The sequence below is a fragment of the Python bivittatus genome, unplaced genomic scaffold, assembly GCF_059951505.1.
Source record: "Python bivittatus isolate LINGU-HERP-01145 unplaced genomic scaffold, Pbiv_v1 ctg000340_np1212, whole genome shotgun sequence".
In the NCBI taxonomy this organism is placed as follows: domain Eukaryota; kingdom Metazoa; phylum Chordata; class Lepidosauria; order Squamata; family Pythonidae; genus Python; species Python bivittatus.
Genome location: NW_028277056.1, coordinates 25,924,737 through 25,941,160, shown reverse-complemented (window position 1 = coordinate 25,941,160; position 16,424 = coordinate 25,924,737). Strand labels below are relative to the sequence as shown.

Here is a 16,424-nt window from a genome sequence, read left to right as displayed (position 1 = left end):
AGAGTAAAACTCCATCCACAGTGCATTTATCCCACAATGTCCAACATTATCTTACTGTATTGAACGTACTTTGGACAAACAGGGCAACAGTTGTAACTGTTTGGGGTAATCTCTTTCCATGACTGTCATGGGTCAAGATCCTGGATGGCAGTTATCTTTGACGAATAACGCAACTTTATTTCATCCTTATTGTCCCCATATCATATTTCCTTTTCACTTTAAGCATATGCTTTTAAACAGTTGAGCATTTTCTGTAAACCCAGTGTTGAAATCCAAAATACAGTACTATTTATCAAAAGTTTGAAGGCCACATTTGCTTGCACACACACAGTCATTGCTCTCACTACTCCAGCATTTCAGTGTCTTGCATACAAATTTTGCCATTCTAGTTAAATGTTCCTTTACAGTGTACTATTAGCAATAGTTTATGTTGTATTATGTCTGCAGGTAAAACGGAATGTGGGCATAACTTCCCACAGGTCATTACAAAACCTCCTTTTCTGGAAGAGACATACCAATACTTAAGTAGCCAAAGCACACTTCTTTTAATTCCATTGGAAAACTCAACACAGCAGTAAGAAAACCTGAAAAAAATGTTTCTGGTGGAGGGATGATCAGAAACATGTTCACATATTTCTAATTAATATTTACATATTCCTAGCTACCATTTCTTACTGTGTAATAAAAAATCCTAGCCTTACATCAGTGTAACACAAATAATCATTCCTCATAAACTTGATGTGGTTTATGGAGTGATATGGTTTAAGTATTCCTCCTATCACACAATAATTCTGGCACAATATTCCTTGTGGAACAGTTACTTACACTTGTGTTGATACAGAGTAAAACTCCATCCACAATGCATTTATCCCACAATGTCCAACATTATCTTACTGTATTGAACGTACTTTGGACAAATTCCTAATTTCTTGCATTAAGACAGAATTCCCCAGTACAGCTAACTCCATCCTGGCTTACTTTCTTGTTAATGGCCTTTAAGTCAGAGAACTGGATACTTTGGTTTAATGTGAACTAAATTCTTTGCATTGAACCCAGCAATACTGTCGAAGAAGCCCCCTGCTCCAGTTTAAAAAAACATTGTTTATGAAGTCTGGACTGGTTATCCAAAGCTAGTTTTTTGTGGCCTGTAGAACTGAGCTTGATGTCCTAGATCAACTCCCTTGAGTTATATACTAACTGAAAACAAACCTTGAACTAAACGATACCTGTTTGACTTTGGGGGAATAAATGATGCTTCCAGAAGCAGTGGCTTGGTGATGAAAAAGAAAAAGAAAAAAGGTGGACATACTACACATGCAGACGAGGACTACTCAGTACAAGATCACTTTCTAATTCTGCAAAGTACTTAAGGAAATCCAAAAACTCCTAGCAGAAATACAGAGAATGCTACAGGCCCAGAAAAAGGGGCACTGTCAATGTACCAAACAAATTGCCATGCAGCTGGTAGAGTCCTGCATCTGGATCCTAACAGCAGGGCCCTCATTCTTTCAGCCTCAAGCTTCACTAACATCAGCAATCCCTATAACCATACCACATGCTGGGATAACTAAACCACATAATCAAACAGAGGGAAATCAGAATAAAAAATGTCTTCTGTTCACTAAACACCCACTGTAACCTTTAAAAATTATCAAGATGATCTCACAATAAACAATTAATAAACATAATTATCTTCATTTAGATATTTTCTATGACTCCCCGGCACTTCCAAGTTTTTGTAAACTGAGCCTTGATCCTAAACACGATTACTTACACTCAAATCTCATTGATTTAAGCTAATGGGCTCCAAGAATCCTTGGAGTTCAGTTCTTTATTCTGGTACAAAGGCATTCCATGTATCAAAACTGTATTGCTTATCCATACTGAAACTGTTCTGCATGTCCTATGGACACATGAGAATACTAATATAAAGCAATACACTTTTTTATCTCAGTGACTTCAAACCCATTGTCTCTGAATAATAATAGAACAGTTAATACTAAATTAACTGACCAGAGGCTTTCCCTCAGCTGAGTTGAAGCACAGACCGCCCATTCTTGAGCTGGCCCCACTACTGATTCCTGTCCTAACTCTACTGCTTCTATTCCCCATCACCACCAGTCATGTGACTTCCCTCCAAGGTTAAAAGTAACAGAGCTTAATATATTTCATACACAGTGAAGTTGCCCTTGAACAGTGTCAGAATAAGGAGAGAAATACTAAGGACTCCATAAAACTGTCTCATTCATGGACTGAAGCTGAGATGAAGATAACATGGGGACACAACAGAAAAACCATACTTCCAGGATGTGTCTGGGCCATTAGATGCTTATACTAAAACCTGTATTTTTTTTATAAAAAATAAGTAAGGACTATGCAGGAATAATTTATTCCACTGAATATAGCTGTTTTTTTAAAACGTGTCCACAAAGATTTCGTTCTAGCAAAATGGAAACAATGAACCTAAAAGCAGCACAAAAAGGTAAGGTAAGGTAAAAGTATCAGATAAAATCTGGCTTCAACTTTAGGAATTTGGGAATAATTCCTCATGATCTCCATGGGACTTATTTCTGTAACACACAGCGGATTTGACTGTTAGAGTTTTACTAAATAGTTAATAGCATTTCTGCTATTCTGATGAAGTTCTCCTGCATCATACATCTTGCATGCTTTCAGGAGAAACTGTATAAGGCCAGACTGGAAAGTTTGCAAACTTCAATACTTTCAGTTAGTCCGATGGAAGTGAAATGCAGCAACAAGAAGATAATGGGCGTAAGATACATAACAAATTAAACATCACAATGAAATATTTATGTTTAATTTGATGAAATATGGCGTCTAACCTCAAGACATTAAAAGGAGTCATTTAAAAAATTAAATACAAATACTATGTATTGTGTGCTTAAAAAACATCCTCTCCAAGTTGCAAAAATGAAAAAGAATAGATGCTCTCCACACCAGCTAGAAATAGTTATCTGTCAACCTTTATAACCCTGCATTTTAAAAAAAAATACTAAGAGAAATAAAGCGTTTCTAGTTCTCTAAAAAACATCACTTTCGGAGAAATTGTTCCTTAAAAGGTCATATAGTGAGATTGGGTTTATTTTTCCCCCTCCTGCCCAGACAAGAACTGTTTGTATCGTAATTCTCTCGTGCACCATTTCCTCTTGTCTCTTGGGCAGAGTAGAGTGTCGAAATAAGAATCTGGGCATTCTGCGAAATAATCGAGGCGGACGGCGGTCAATACATATTTCGAGGAGAAGGCGAGACAACCCGCCCCCACCCCCTGCCTCCCACTTTACAGCAACTTCTTGGGTCAGCAAACGCAAGCTATTCCGAGAAATGTCTATCTTCTATGCTGGGGTTCAGCCTGCTGTTCAGCCGACCCCAGAGCGCCAGCCTAGCGCGCTCCTTGGCGCCAAAGTTGAGAGTTCGAATCCAGCGCAGGGAGCGTCTCGTGCCTCCCAGGTTTCTACTACTTCTCCGGCGCCCGCCCAGCACCCTCTCGCCTCCCTCTCTGGGCTTCTCTTACCTCGCAGAGACAGCAGCGTAGCCAACGGGGCCACCCAAAGTGCCCAGCTCGATGAACCCTTGCAAGTCATGCCGGGCGCAGAGAGGAGCTGTGCGGGCAGCCGCGGCGGCGCGTCGTTCTGACCGCCGAAGTCCTACCGAAGCCACCCCTGCTCGAGGGGCGCTAGGTGTTACCTCCGCAACCCGGACAGGCAGAGCTCCGAGCCGAGGCGGCTCCCGCTGCAGCAGCGAGCCGCTCCGGCTCCTCCCGCTGCAGCAGCTGCTGCTGTCCCGGGACCAACCGCTCGCACCGCCTGCTCCCCGGGAGGCTCTGGCGCTCCGGAGCCCGGCAGCCCGGGGCCGCAGCCAGACTGCGAGCCGGCTCGAGAGCGCAGCCTGGCGGCTCAAGCGAGCTGCTACTGCAATCGGCGAGGAAGAGCAGCCGCCGCCTTCCTTTGGCCACAGCACGCGCGCTCGCCGCCGCCCGCGCCAGTCTGGCTCGGGCTGCCCCGGGGTGGGGTTCGGAAGGGGTGGCTGGGCCGCTCGCCCTTTGGCGCAGCGGGAGACGCGGGCTTTTCCCGCGCGCCTCAGAAACAGTGGGCCGGTAATTCCCTGCACCTTTTGGCTTCAAAGTTCAAGCGCGATCCCTGCCCGAAACAGCGCATCTTCCCGCTTCTGCTGCTGCGGCCCCAACGCTGCCGAAGCGGCTCACTGGCAACCCAGCCAACTACACGGGGAAAGAAGAGAGGAGGCGGCTGTTCTCGTCCTGCCTTTCTCCCCAGGGGATCTGACCTCGCGAGCTAGAAGAAACTGCTGAAGTTGGAACAATTCTACTTGATTTGTATAAAGCCCTCTTGGAAGTGTGACCCCGAACTGCAACCCAGGAACCGTGGTAACGATGAACTTCTGACATCACCGCAGTCTTGAGAGGTGGACCCGCATTTGTGACATCGCACACGAGCCTGCTAGGGGCGTGCCCCGGGTTCTAAGTGGTGGCAAAGTCTTGGCAGAAGCAGCGAAGATCTGTTTCAGCGAGTCTACTTTGGGTGTTAATGGAAGAAAGGTGGGAGATGAAGGGACCTTAGACTATGATGCTAGGATCTTTCTTTATGTGATGTTCAAGGCCATCACTCTTGCACACATTTCACAGAGATGCACCTTCTTGTGGCGCTAATACCATGAAAGGAAATCCATAAATCCTTGTTCCAGGTATTTTCAGAAATGCAAAAGAAAAAAGGAAGTGCAAGTCATGCATACTTGCACTATTCTTGCTTACAGACACTATCTAAAGTCTTCCACTAATTGAATAGGGTGTCTAGCATAGTCACACAACCTGAAACTAAAGCTAGGCAAGACAGATAATTTGGGAGGGGGAAACACGCCAAGATACTCACCTACAATTTCCCTGCAGCTCCTTAAAGTAGTTGCATCTTTTCCCAAGATCATGAAGCTGTTCTTCAGAGCTGCAAGAAAATCCCAGCAAAGGATATGTTTCTTTTATGGCATTGCCAACCAGGGTTATCTGCATGCCCACACACACGCCAAACAACATTTGCCTTCAAATATGTATCATTGCACAGCCCTAATAAATAAAATATCATTACAGTACATTAATGCTGAGTGACAATGTGATTTGTTTGGTTTTCATTTAGTATGTATTGTCACTTATAAACCATGATTTTGGCTTCAGTTGTGCATGAACCAAGTTATTTGTGTGGGCAAAGCTACTGGATGGGTTCACATCATATTAACCAAACATAAAAAAATGTAATACAGTATGGTTAAGAATGATATGCGAACACAGCTTTAAAGTCAACATGGGTACAATGGCCTTATCCTGTACTTTTTGTCATGTAAGTTCTATCAGGTGTGTTGAGAGTAAATTTTGACATCAGATAATGTTTTCTTTCCATGAAGGTGCTCTGTATGATTTGGATCCCATCAACCAGAATTCCTCACAGATACATAACATTTGGCACTGTTTATTGTGATTACGGTATAGGAGAACTGAACTTCAAGGCTATATAATCTCAAAGGGGAAGGTAAAGCATTGTTTGTTCTTTTATTAGAATAATATATGGATCCAGCAAATTGTGGCTTATTTGAACACAGTTTAACCACAGATGCTTGTCAGGCCTCCACTTGAACACATCTAAGAAAAGGGAGTTCATCACATCTCTCAGTAATTGGTTCCACTGTCAAATTGCTAGGAAGTTGTTCCTAACAGTCAATCAGAATCTGCCTTCTATAACTTAAGATTATTATTCTGTTGTAGAGAACACGTCTTGGCTTCTTCTATGTGATACCCCATCAGATACTTGAAAAGTGCTATCATCTGCTGTCACATTTGTCTTTTCTCAAGGTTAAACATTCCCAGTTCCTTCAACCTCTCTTCATAGGAAATTGTGTCTAGTCCCCTGATCATCCTTATTACCTTTCCTTGCATCTGTCACAGTATCTCTGGAGCTTTCTTAAACTCTGATGTCCAGAACTGGACACAGTAATCAAACTGGAGTCTGACCAGTGCAGAATATGGTAATGTATTACTTCCTGTGATTGGAAGTAATGTAAAGTATCCTGTGAAATGATATTAATGAAGCTTAAAATGCCATTGCCTTTTTAACAGCCATCAAACTACTTCCTTATATTCATCTTAGATTAAACTGCAGTTCCAGCATCCTTTTCACATACACTTTTCACATATCCCCCATCCTATACCAATGCATCCAAACTCTTTTTTTTTCCTATTAAATCTCATTCTATTATTTTCAGCCCACTTCTCTAACCTATCAAGAAAATTTAGAAGTTCATTTTTGTCTTCAAAACTACTGCAGTTTCGTGTCATCTGCAGAGAGGATAAGCATTCTCTCCTTCTCTTCATCTAAGTCATGAGTGGAAAAGCTGAAGAATTGCAGGCCAGAAGGTACCCCACTTGACATGCTATTCTAATTTGACAAGGAACTGTTGATGAGATCTCTTTGACTGCAGTTTTCAAGCCGGTTACTGTATGGATTCACCTAATAATGTCATCCAACCCATACTTAAGTATCATACTAATCAAAATGTCTTCAAGTGGTTTGTCACCTAATACTGGCATGGCCACTACTGTAAAGATTCTATGGCAGTGTTGTCCAAACTTGGCCACTTTAAGATGAGTGGACTTCTCATGCTGGCTGGGGAATTCTGGGAGTTGAAGTCCACTCATCTTAAAGTGGCCAAGTTTGGACAACACTGTTCTATGGATATTTTCATAGCATCCCTTTCCTTGAGAAAAACAATCTGCTAGAAGTATACATGTCATAGTAGAGCTTTGCAGCACTTTGGAGTCCAGCTTGAGCAACTAAAATGTAACTTATGTATCTAGCACCTCATACCAGCTGCATCTTTTCCCAGGATTTCACAGTTTCCCTCCACAGCATTTGTGTGACCCTGAGAAAAGGTGCAGCTGCTTTAAGGAGTTACAAACAAATGCTATGTTTGTGCTCCTGAACGTTCTGAAGCCTTTTTTGAGATTAAATTAACAATGCTGCACAGCCCGATGGTTTAATCATATCCAGATTAGATTACTCTAAAGGGATCTGTATGGGACTGCTATTGAAAAGAATTCAAACCTTTTATATAGACTAGCTTCCTCTTTCCCAGGCTCGGTTTTGCTGGTTGGTACCTATAAAGCTGAAATGGCTTTGAACCAGAATTACTGAAGGATTGCCTCCAATAGAAGTAGGTAGCATTTTGAGACATCCTGGATTAACCTATTCCCCCATATATCTGCCAGTCAGTTGTAATAGTTACCAAAAATGCAGTTCTATGTTCCACTACAGAGGCTGCAACATATCCAGGCAATGTACGACAAATAACATAAATTACATACATATATTAGATTAATATTCCACTTCCATTCAGGAGCTCAAGGTGGCATGCATACCATTCCCTCCTCCTGTTTATGCACATTGTACATAAAGTCAACACATTACATATGTAGTAAGAGGATATAACATTTTAGTAAAAAAAGGTTTGTTGTATCTTTAAGGTTGAGGGAGATTGAACAAGAGATTAGAATGCTGAGCATCTCAATCACCTTTCCCAATTCATGTTTGCTGGGCATTCTGAGAGCTGTAGTCCCAACTAATCTAGAGGCCAGCAGATTTGAGAAGCCTAGCCTTAATCATCCTAGTAAAGTTATCAGATATTTTCTTTTTATTGGGAGTTTGCTAAATCACTTTCCATAGAGCACAGCACCTTTTAACGGCTGGGAAATATGTAAAACGGGCAAACATTGGATTTAATTTCCCATCAGCCTCAATATCATTGGATAATAATAAAGGACTGTGGGATTTGTACTCCTAAATTTATTATTTAAGACTCCTCTTCTATACCCAAGCTAAGGGTGAAATGTTCTCCATATCTGCAAAAGAAGAGAGACTGTTACACATAAGAAAAAGAGCAGAGATAAAGAATTTACTATTGTATCTTGAGGTTATGATGTGGGAACAATAGATATGGTTCCATTGGAATATTCAGCCTGTAACTTCTATGTTCAACCCATGTTTCCAAACATAAATGCATAGATTACAAAGTGCCCATAAATCTTCCTTGACCTTCTTTCATAGGTTCCCAAATCTAAGTAAGCATTTTCTTTTTGGAACTTCTCACCAGTCAGAGAAATGAGGCAGCCATAACTATTGATGTGTCCTTTAATTAGATGTAAACAAATTTGTAAGTAAATGTGTTGAATGTATTATTTCAGTTACCCACCCTTTCAACCTTCAACCCAAAATTACAACATGAGAAACAGACTTCAAATTGTTGAAAAATGTGAAGTCTAAAATAAATAGCAATTATTGGAACCTGTTGTGAAATTTAGCTTTCCCAAAGCCAGAATATTACATTGCTTTAATGAAATATGTTGACTGTTTGCATGACAGTGTTCATTCTTTCCCATGACAGAAAATGTTCTTCATCATGGGTATGCTTCCCATACCTGAACTGCAAACATCCAGTCAGATTTTGTAGAAGAAAGAATGTCTTTTTAACGCACCTACCACAGGCAGCAGAATGTCCAAATCAGTGTTTTTCAAACCTGGCAACTTCAATATATGTGGACTTCAACTCCCAGAATTCCCCAGATAGTTGGACAAGCCCGGGAGTCAAAGTCCACACATCTTAAAGTTGCCAAGTTTGAAAATCACTGGTCTAAACTGAAGTGCAGAGTAATCAGATTTATGCCTGGTTGGAGAATGCTAGAATTAGGGCCACCAGTTCTGGGCTGCAAATATCCAGATCACCAAGAGATGGCAGGAAAGTGGGTTCTGCTGCTTTTGTTGCAATCTGGTAACTCAGAACTGGTAGCACTACCTAGAACAAATCACTTCTGTTAGCAGAAATCTCCCTCTAGCCACAAGCATTTTGGCCAGCTGACCCTAGAGATCAGGCAGTGAGCTTTGTCAGTGGAACTGAAAAGGTGGGGAAGAAGAGGAGCAAGAAAAGAGCTGGTTTTGCCATATGCAAACCATTCCCAATGGGCAGAGAGAGACTCTTTTTACAATCCAAGATGGTAAAGAAAATCTTGAGCTAGCCACATTCGTGACACTGCATTGCCTACTTTATCCTGTCTCCTTGCTTATTATAGCTCTTACCATCATCCACCAAGAATTTCTTATCCTTGATGTGTGAATCTAGCCAACAATGGCTTTCTCCATAAACTATGGGTTTACTGGGCTTCATACATTGCACTATGCCTAAACTAGATTTCTTGCCTACATCCATTAAAGTAACCCTATAATCTCTGTAATTTATTGATCCAGGCAACTCATTAGACTAGTCTGAGAATCAGTTTGCTCAGTAAATCTGAATCTGACCAGCACCTGGATAGAAAACATCTGAAATCCTGGAGTTGGAGTCAAGGCATCTGACAAAGGTAAGCTCAATAAAAATAGATGCCAATGAAATGTTGACAATCAATTAAAACACTGAAGCATTTCTGGACAAATTTATTTTAAAAACAGTTTTAGCAATTAATTAGAAGAGCAGTAAGGATATGAAAATAGTATGGTAAAGCACATCTGTCTAAAGTTAACCTATGATCCTTCTGCGCTTTAATCCTAGCAATAAAGCGCTTACAGCATTTCTTAATTCTTTTGTAGTGGAGCATGCAATAGAGTAGTGGTTCTTAAACTGGAGGTAATTACCATCAAGGGTATGATTTGGGCATATCCTGGGGTTAATGGAGCAATTTGTAATTGCTTGTTTGTGAGTCAAGGATCCAGTTTGGGATTACTGCTGCTGAGATGCTTGTGTAAGACAACAGAGTTGGGGTGTTTGTCTTTGGGGGGTGGAGGGGTAACGGCATTGTTTGGGTCAAACAATCCACTGCAGGAGGGTTACCATCTCTGGGCTGCAAAGAATTAGATGACAACAAAGAGGTATAGCTCCTTATTGCCATCTGACGGTCTCCCAGATATGGTCATCCCATTTTACAACTGGAAACTGCAGTTAATTTCTCTCCTTAGAATCTGGGTCTTTGGCTACATTTTCCACCTTATTTTCACCTGATCTTTAGTTCTGTTTTGTTTTTCAGTTCCTTCTCCTCCCTGTAAAACTGTTCTTCCTGCGTTGGGAGCCTAATTTTCATGTAAACTCCTCTTCTTAACTGCTTTGCTAGCCAGGACAGGCCTGAAGGACATTCTTTGCATCCACCTGAGATGACATTTATGCAGAGATGACTTAAACATCAGCCACATCTCTTCTTCCTCTCCTTGTTTTTTAACCACTTGCCCAATGAAAATTCCTTGAGAACTTGAACATAATATTTTGTGAACCTAAATTTGGCCTACAAAGATATTACATATGTACTGTACATAGATGGGCAATTGTTATTTCTCCTATCTCCTTAATTTTCAGTTTCCTGAGCCAAACTTTTCTTCATAGTAGGAAAAGAATTTAAACATAAAGCACTCTTTTTACAATCAAACATGGAAATCAGAAGGGATGGATAATTACATTCCTTTATAAAGGGCTATTTAGACTGGATACATGGAGTGCTGTAATAAATTAGGTTTATTTTTATTTATTATTATCAAATTATTAAAAGAAATAAATGAAGAAAAATAAATGCATCAAGGGGAAGTAGAAGACTGAGAAAATTGTAGTTATAGGGTGTTAATGAGAACCTAAAAAGAGGGCTGATAAGTTTAAAAGAAAAAAGGAAGTAGTGTATGGATGTGGAAGCAAAGATGCCGTAAATACTGAAAATACCTTCCAACAATAAAACAAAGTACAAAATATAAATGCTTCTTCCATATTGTCCAGAATCAAACTCCTCCATCACCCAATATTATATGCATCTGATATTCCAGCAAGTGCTTCAGCCAGCTGGCAAAGACCATAAAAATACTTAGTATTTGTATGGTCAAACTGCATCCTAATGAGGAGGGGAAAAGACATCTTGTTCTTATCAACAGAGACCCAGAACCTATTTTGTCATTCTGTAAGAATGAAATATTTGATAAATAACATTTCCAGGATATTTAATTAACACCCACGGTTTTTGCTATTATTATTGTGTAACGTGTTATTCATCGGCAAAGTGAAACTACCAGTAATTCCCTTCTCCTTACCTCTGCCAATAACCAATTCCTGTGCATTTGTTGATTATAACACCCCATCACATGCTAGGCATTTCTGTCGGTGCAGACTAGTAAAATCAGTCGAACACCAACAAGGAAGCTAGCATGGAAAAGTACCAGCAACACCCTGGGGAAAAGCCTCAAATTTCAGGAGGCAAGCCCCTGCAGCGTGTCACGTGCTCAATCGGAGCACATGATCCCTTGTGTTTCATGTATTACCATATATGGTTATGAGTTTGTATTAGGTAGTGTGACGTATGATATGCTTAACCCTGCCCTCTGATGTACTCAGTAAAAGAGGTTTCCAGACTCCGGTCTGGGCGCTCTCATCCCCCCCGAAGGAGAATCAGTTTGGTGTCTTCTTTCCCCTCACTCGTGAGAGGCCCGCGGTAACTGCGTGAATGTTACAACTGGTGACCCCGACGTGATTCCCATTAGCCGCGTGTTCGTCCGTCGCCTTCCGCCTGAGACCTCCAATACTTACGCCTGAGAAAGGGCTCAACGCGTCCCAGCCGCTCGTCGGTTCCCTCGTAAGTATGGGAGGCGGGTTGTCCAAGCCCCAGGTTGCGTACCTCCGCGAACTTGGAAACCTTCTCAAGGCTTCTAACATCATTCTTTCTAGTCGAGGCACTCCATTGCCTCCGATTAAGCAAAAACAGCTAACTGAATTGCTAAAATATGTTTGGCTCAAATGTCCGGTCTACCCTGAGACTGGATCAACAAAAGTTATATTGTGGAGAAAGATTTTGAAGTATTTAAATGAGCCACCAAAAGCTCCACAGCAAATTATTGTCTCCTGCCGTATTCTTTTAGAAGCTCTAGAAGTTTACGATGTGGAGCCGAGGACGGCTGCCGCTGTAATCACGGCGCCTCCTCTCTATGAGGGCCATTCGCCATCGGCCCCCCCTCTCCCTCTAACAACAAAAGGAAAGGGATGAGGAACTTTTCCCTCCTCTGGCAACTCCAACTGCTGGACCCCTGGTACGCGCCATGATAGAGGCTCGTGCTAGAGGGGAATTAGATTTGGAGGATATGCAATCTTGTGCTGCCTTCCCTGTCTCATATATTCCCGATCCCAATAACCCCAATAACCCTCCTACCCAAGTGTTTGCTCCTCTGTCTTATAAAGTCGTAAAGGATATTAAAACTGCTGTAACTACTTATGGTTTACAATCTCGCTATTCTATGGGCTTGTTTCTAACACTTGCAAATTCTTCTGACATGATGATCTTTGATTGGCAAATGCTGTGTAATATGATTCTAACTCCTGCTCAGTATGTTGTGTGGTGGTCAGAATATCAAAAACAAATTGCCCTTATTGCGCAGGGTGGTCTCCCTGCAAATGTAACCATTGATCATTTGCTGGGACAAGGAGTTTTTACAACTGCCGCCACCCAAGTCAACTCTCCAAGGGCTTCATTCCCCTTGGTTTCACAAGCAGCTGTATCTGCGCTGCGGAAAGTTGACGATTCCTCAGCCACCCCCACACAATCCTTTTCAAAAATCATGCAGGGATCTACTGAAAATTATTCCGAATTTCTTAGCCGTCTTCAATTAGCCATCGAACGTCAGATTGACAATGAGGACGCTCGTAATGAATTGTTATTAAAACTAGCTTATGAAAATGCAAATGCTGATTGTCAAAAGGTTTTGCAGCCCATTTTTGCTCGTCCCGGAGCTACTCTTGCCGACTTTTTACGTGCTTGCCGTATCGTTGGCACCACGAGTCATAAATGGAGGCTCTTGCTGCCGCGATGCACCAAAATCAGCCACTTCCTGCTTCTTCTTCGCGCCCCACCGGAAATTGCTTCAATTGTAGTAAGCCTGGGCATTTTAAGGCTCAGTGTAGGTATGAGGAAGAGCAAATATACCTTGCAACCAGTAAAGTTTTGCTGTTACTTTAAATTCACTGGGTCTCTGTGTATTACAAAGAACCTTTCGTGCCCCAGTGTTCAGTTGGAAGTGATTTGTGTGTCTCCCCAATTATTTCCCCGCTGTTGACCAGGGCTGTGTGTCTGTCTGCTCCAACCGCACCTATCTGGAAACCCAGGTAGAAAGCAAGGGGGGCTGACAAGATCCGCGTGCCTCAACAGGCTGTGAGTGTGTGAGTGAGTGACCATAAGCCGAACCTGGGAGCAACATCTGTAACATACCCATTAGACTTGGCCACTTTGGAAACAGATCTGCGAGAAGCAAGGAAAGTGTTGGAAATGTTGGAGAGGAAAGTAAAGTAAAGACTGTGGGGGAGGTGCAAATAATAAGAGATAGGTGGGAAAGAAGTGGGGGAGAGAGCAGGAATAGGAATTTGTGGAGTAATCAGGGGCAGAGAGTAGGGAATGGAGAGGAGCCTGTGCAAGTGTGGCGAAAGCTGAAAGACTTAGGAGAAAACATGGAGAGATGGGATGGGGCTCCTACTAGAAGCTTGAAGGAGCGGGTGAAGCAGTTACAGAGAAGTCACGGAGGAAAGCATGGATCAGAAGAGGAAGATGAAGGGAAAGTTAAGGAGAAAGAGCAGTCTTTTTTGCTGCTCCAGCAGGAACTGAAACAATTAACAGAAGCTTTAAGGAAAGTTTCAGTCCTAGCTGGAAGGGGAGGATATGTGAATTGGAATCCCGAATGGCTTAAAAACCTAGCAGAACTAAGAACAGATATAGCTAAAGCCTTAGAACAAACTGATGCTGCTTCCAAAGAATCCAAAATTACATTAAACCAGGGGATCAAGTTATGGTGAAAAAAGGAAAACCAGGAGGAGCCCTGGGACCGCGATGGAAGGGACCACATACAGTCCTTGATGTAATTTCACCCCATCTAGTGTACCTGGACACAAACAGATGGTGGCACCGCTCCCAAGTTAAGCCTGTGTAACCTGTGTAAATAGGCTAGGTTACTTTTCTTTTCTACTCCCTCTTTTGTCCCCCCCTTTCTTTGTTTTCCTTTGCTGTTTGTTTGTTTGTTTTTGTCCCCCCACCCTTTTGATTTTATCCACAGGATCCAAGCATGAAGATCTACATCCAAATTCTCCTGCTGGGACAATGCCTAGAAGCTCTGCAGCACAGTTCTAACAACAATTTTTTTTGAAGAACTGGCACAAACAGCTATGAACAGCTCAGCTTTTGCGTAGGGCGACTTTTGACAGTGGGAGGAGTCACATCCACCTGTTTTTTTGGAATACCCTCCAGCCTAGAGACATTAAGAGATGTTACTGCTTTAAAGAATTTCACTAATGACTTGTGGGAGGGAATGTTCTTTCACTTTGGATCTTCTCCAGAACCTGAACCATGGACAAACCAGAGGAGAATGACCCTGAATCTTCCAGAGGGATGGAGCTGGTCATGGCTCACATCTTGGTTACCAGACTTTGGATCCTGGGGAAGGAAAATTGTTCAGACCTTGCTGTTTGTATTATTTGTCTTTATATTAATTTCCTCAATCTTTCAATGTGTTAAAATTGTTTTCCGTAAATATTGTATCTCCATGTTAACTGGACAGCAAACCTATTGGCAAGAATACCTAAAAAAAACTGTAATGCTCTGAGTGGGTGATGAGTGAGCCCCATTTTGTGGCATCTCCTGTTTAACTCGATGCCAAGGGGAGGAATATGTGAGACTTGGCGGCTTCCGTCCCTCTAGCTAGTGCCTGGCAGCCTGGTTGGGAAGGACGTGGGTAAGTGTGTGTATGTGGCCTTGAAGGAAGAGTGCTGCTTCTATGCCGACCATTCTGGAATTGTTCGAGAATCCATGACCAAACTGAGAGAGGGCCTGAATGCCCGCAGGCGAGAGCGCGAAGACCGACAAGGATGGTTTGAGGGATGGTTTAATCTCTCCCCGTGGCTCACAACCTTGGTTAGCGCTCTCGCTGGACCATTATTATTGTTAATTATAGCATGTACAGTTGGTCCTTGTGTCCTTAATAGGTTTATGAGGTTTTTTCAGGATAAACTGGGTTCCATAGAAGCACAGGTCAATATGGTCTGCACTCATAAATACCTGCCTCTCCCAACCACGGAACCAGTGGCACCTGAACAGCTTCTTTGCAAACCTCAGCTCACCTTTATCAGTGATGAGGAGGAAGCCGCCCTTTAAAATAATAAAAACAGAGGAGATGTTGCATTATAACACCCCATCACATGCTAGGCATTTCTGTCGGTGCAGACTAGTAAAATCAGTCGAACACCAACAAGGAAGCTAGCATGGAAAAGTACCAGCAACACCCTGGGGAAAAGCCTCAAATTTCAGGAGGCAAGCCCCTGCAGCGTGTCACGTGCTCAATCGGAGCACATGATCCCTTGTGTTTCATGTATTACCATATATGGTTATGAGTTTGTATTAGGTAGTATGACGTATGATATGCTGAACCCTGCCCTCTGATGTACTCAATAAAAGAGGTTTCCAGACTCCGGTCTGGGCGCTCTCATCCCCCCCGAAGGAGAATCAGTTTGGTGTCTTCTTTCCCCTCACTCGTGAGAGGCCCGCGGTAACTGCGTGAATGTTACAGTTGATATACTGCAAACGTGGTTTCTTTATAGTATTATGATAACTATTAAAGTAGGCAACATACGGGGATGGCATTTATGCTCAGTAGTCAAAAATAGACTTTCTTTTCTGCATGTGGTTCAGATTGTAGCCAATACTGTGAGAAAGGCAAACCAGATGATTTACTCCCCTATTTACCTCTCTGTTCCTCACTATGGCCATGAACATTTTTTTCCCATGGCTGCCTCACTAAAGCAGATTTTTAGCCTCTGATAGAAAAGATGTGGGGCCCTGACACAGTCTCACTATAAATCAGAAAAGTGTGGGTTTGACTCCTGCATGGAATCTGTCATGAATGGTGAAGGTCTTGGACTGGAACCAAGACTAAATGCAAGTTTAAATCTAGTCTTCCCCATGGAAACTCCCTGGGTGACTTTTAGCCACTCAACATCTCTCAGCCAAATCTCACAGGGGTAGGCAGAAAATTGAGGGACAGATTGCTATTTATTTATATAGTATTTGTTTTGCAGCTCATCTCACATAGTGACTCTGGGTGGCGTACATAATAGTTGTCACCTTGAGCTCCTAGAGAAAAGGAAGGCTTTAACAAATAAACACAAAAATGTGGTCAACTTGCTGTAGTAGCATGATAACCCAAGTAGCACAGGATAGAAAACAAGGATCATGTCACTAATAAATACTAAACTAAGTGCACTTAATTTTACTCCCACCACCAAAACCAATAGTTTTGAACAGTAGCAGTTAAACTGAGTTGAAATTTTTTAAAGCTATGATTTAAAATTTGGGAGCTGACACT

At 42.1% G+C, this 16,424-nt stretch overlaps 2 protein-coding genes across 5 annotated transcripts in view; one reads left to right on the top strand and one right to left on the bottom strand.

The window, feature by feature from the left end:
• The window catches only part of IGSF11 (immunoglobulin superfamily member 11), a 160,417-nt gene extending 156,584 nt beyond the window's left edge, over positions 1-3,833 (bottom strand). For both annotated transcript variants that reach the window (XM_025167477.2, XM_007429496.3), the window contains exon 1: positions 3,533-3,833. Coding sequence is in view for 1 of the 2 variants with exons in the window: in XM_007429496.3 (XP_007429558.3) it covers positions 3,533-3,602 (70 nt within the window). In the remaining variant the exon portion in view is untranslated. The remainder of the gene's footprint in view (positions 1-3,532) is intronic.
• A 9-nt stretch (positions 3,834-3,842) lies between these two features.
• On the top strand, positions 3,843-15,559 carry LOC148216063 (endogenous retrovirus group K member 9 Gag polyprotein-like). Of its 3 annotated transcripts, none has more exons than XM_088140749.1 (4): positions 3,843-4,573; positions 5,428-5,552; positions 9,315-9,427; positions 11,428-15,559. In XM_088140749.1, the coding sequence occupies exon 4, from the start codon at positions 12,126-12,128 to the stop codon at positions 13,134-13,136; it is 1,011 nt and encodes a 336-aa protein (XP_087996875.1). In that variant the 5' UTR covers positions 3,843-4,573; positions 5,428-5,552; positions 9,315-9,427; positions 11,428-12,125; the 3' UTR covers positions 13,137-15,559. The 3 variants fall into 3 exon arrangements, 2 of the variants coding, with proteins under 2 accessions (XP_087996875.1, XP_087996876.1); XR_015796117.1 differs by having other exon boundaries at positions 3,985-4,573; positions 9,315-11,665; positions 14,124-15,559; XM_088140750.1 differs by lacking the exons at positions 3,843-4,573; positions 5,428-5,552 and adding an exon at positions 6,304-6,433 and having other exon boundaries at positions 9,315-15,559.
• The last annotated feature ends 865 nt before the right edge of the window (positions 15,560-16,424 follow it).

Bases quoted from the DNA above. Each gene is read 5' to 3' on its own strand.
- LOC148216063 (XM_088140749.1), top strand. From the start codon at position 12,126: ATGATAGAGGCTCGTGCTAGAGGGGAATTAGATTTGGAGGATATGCAA.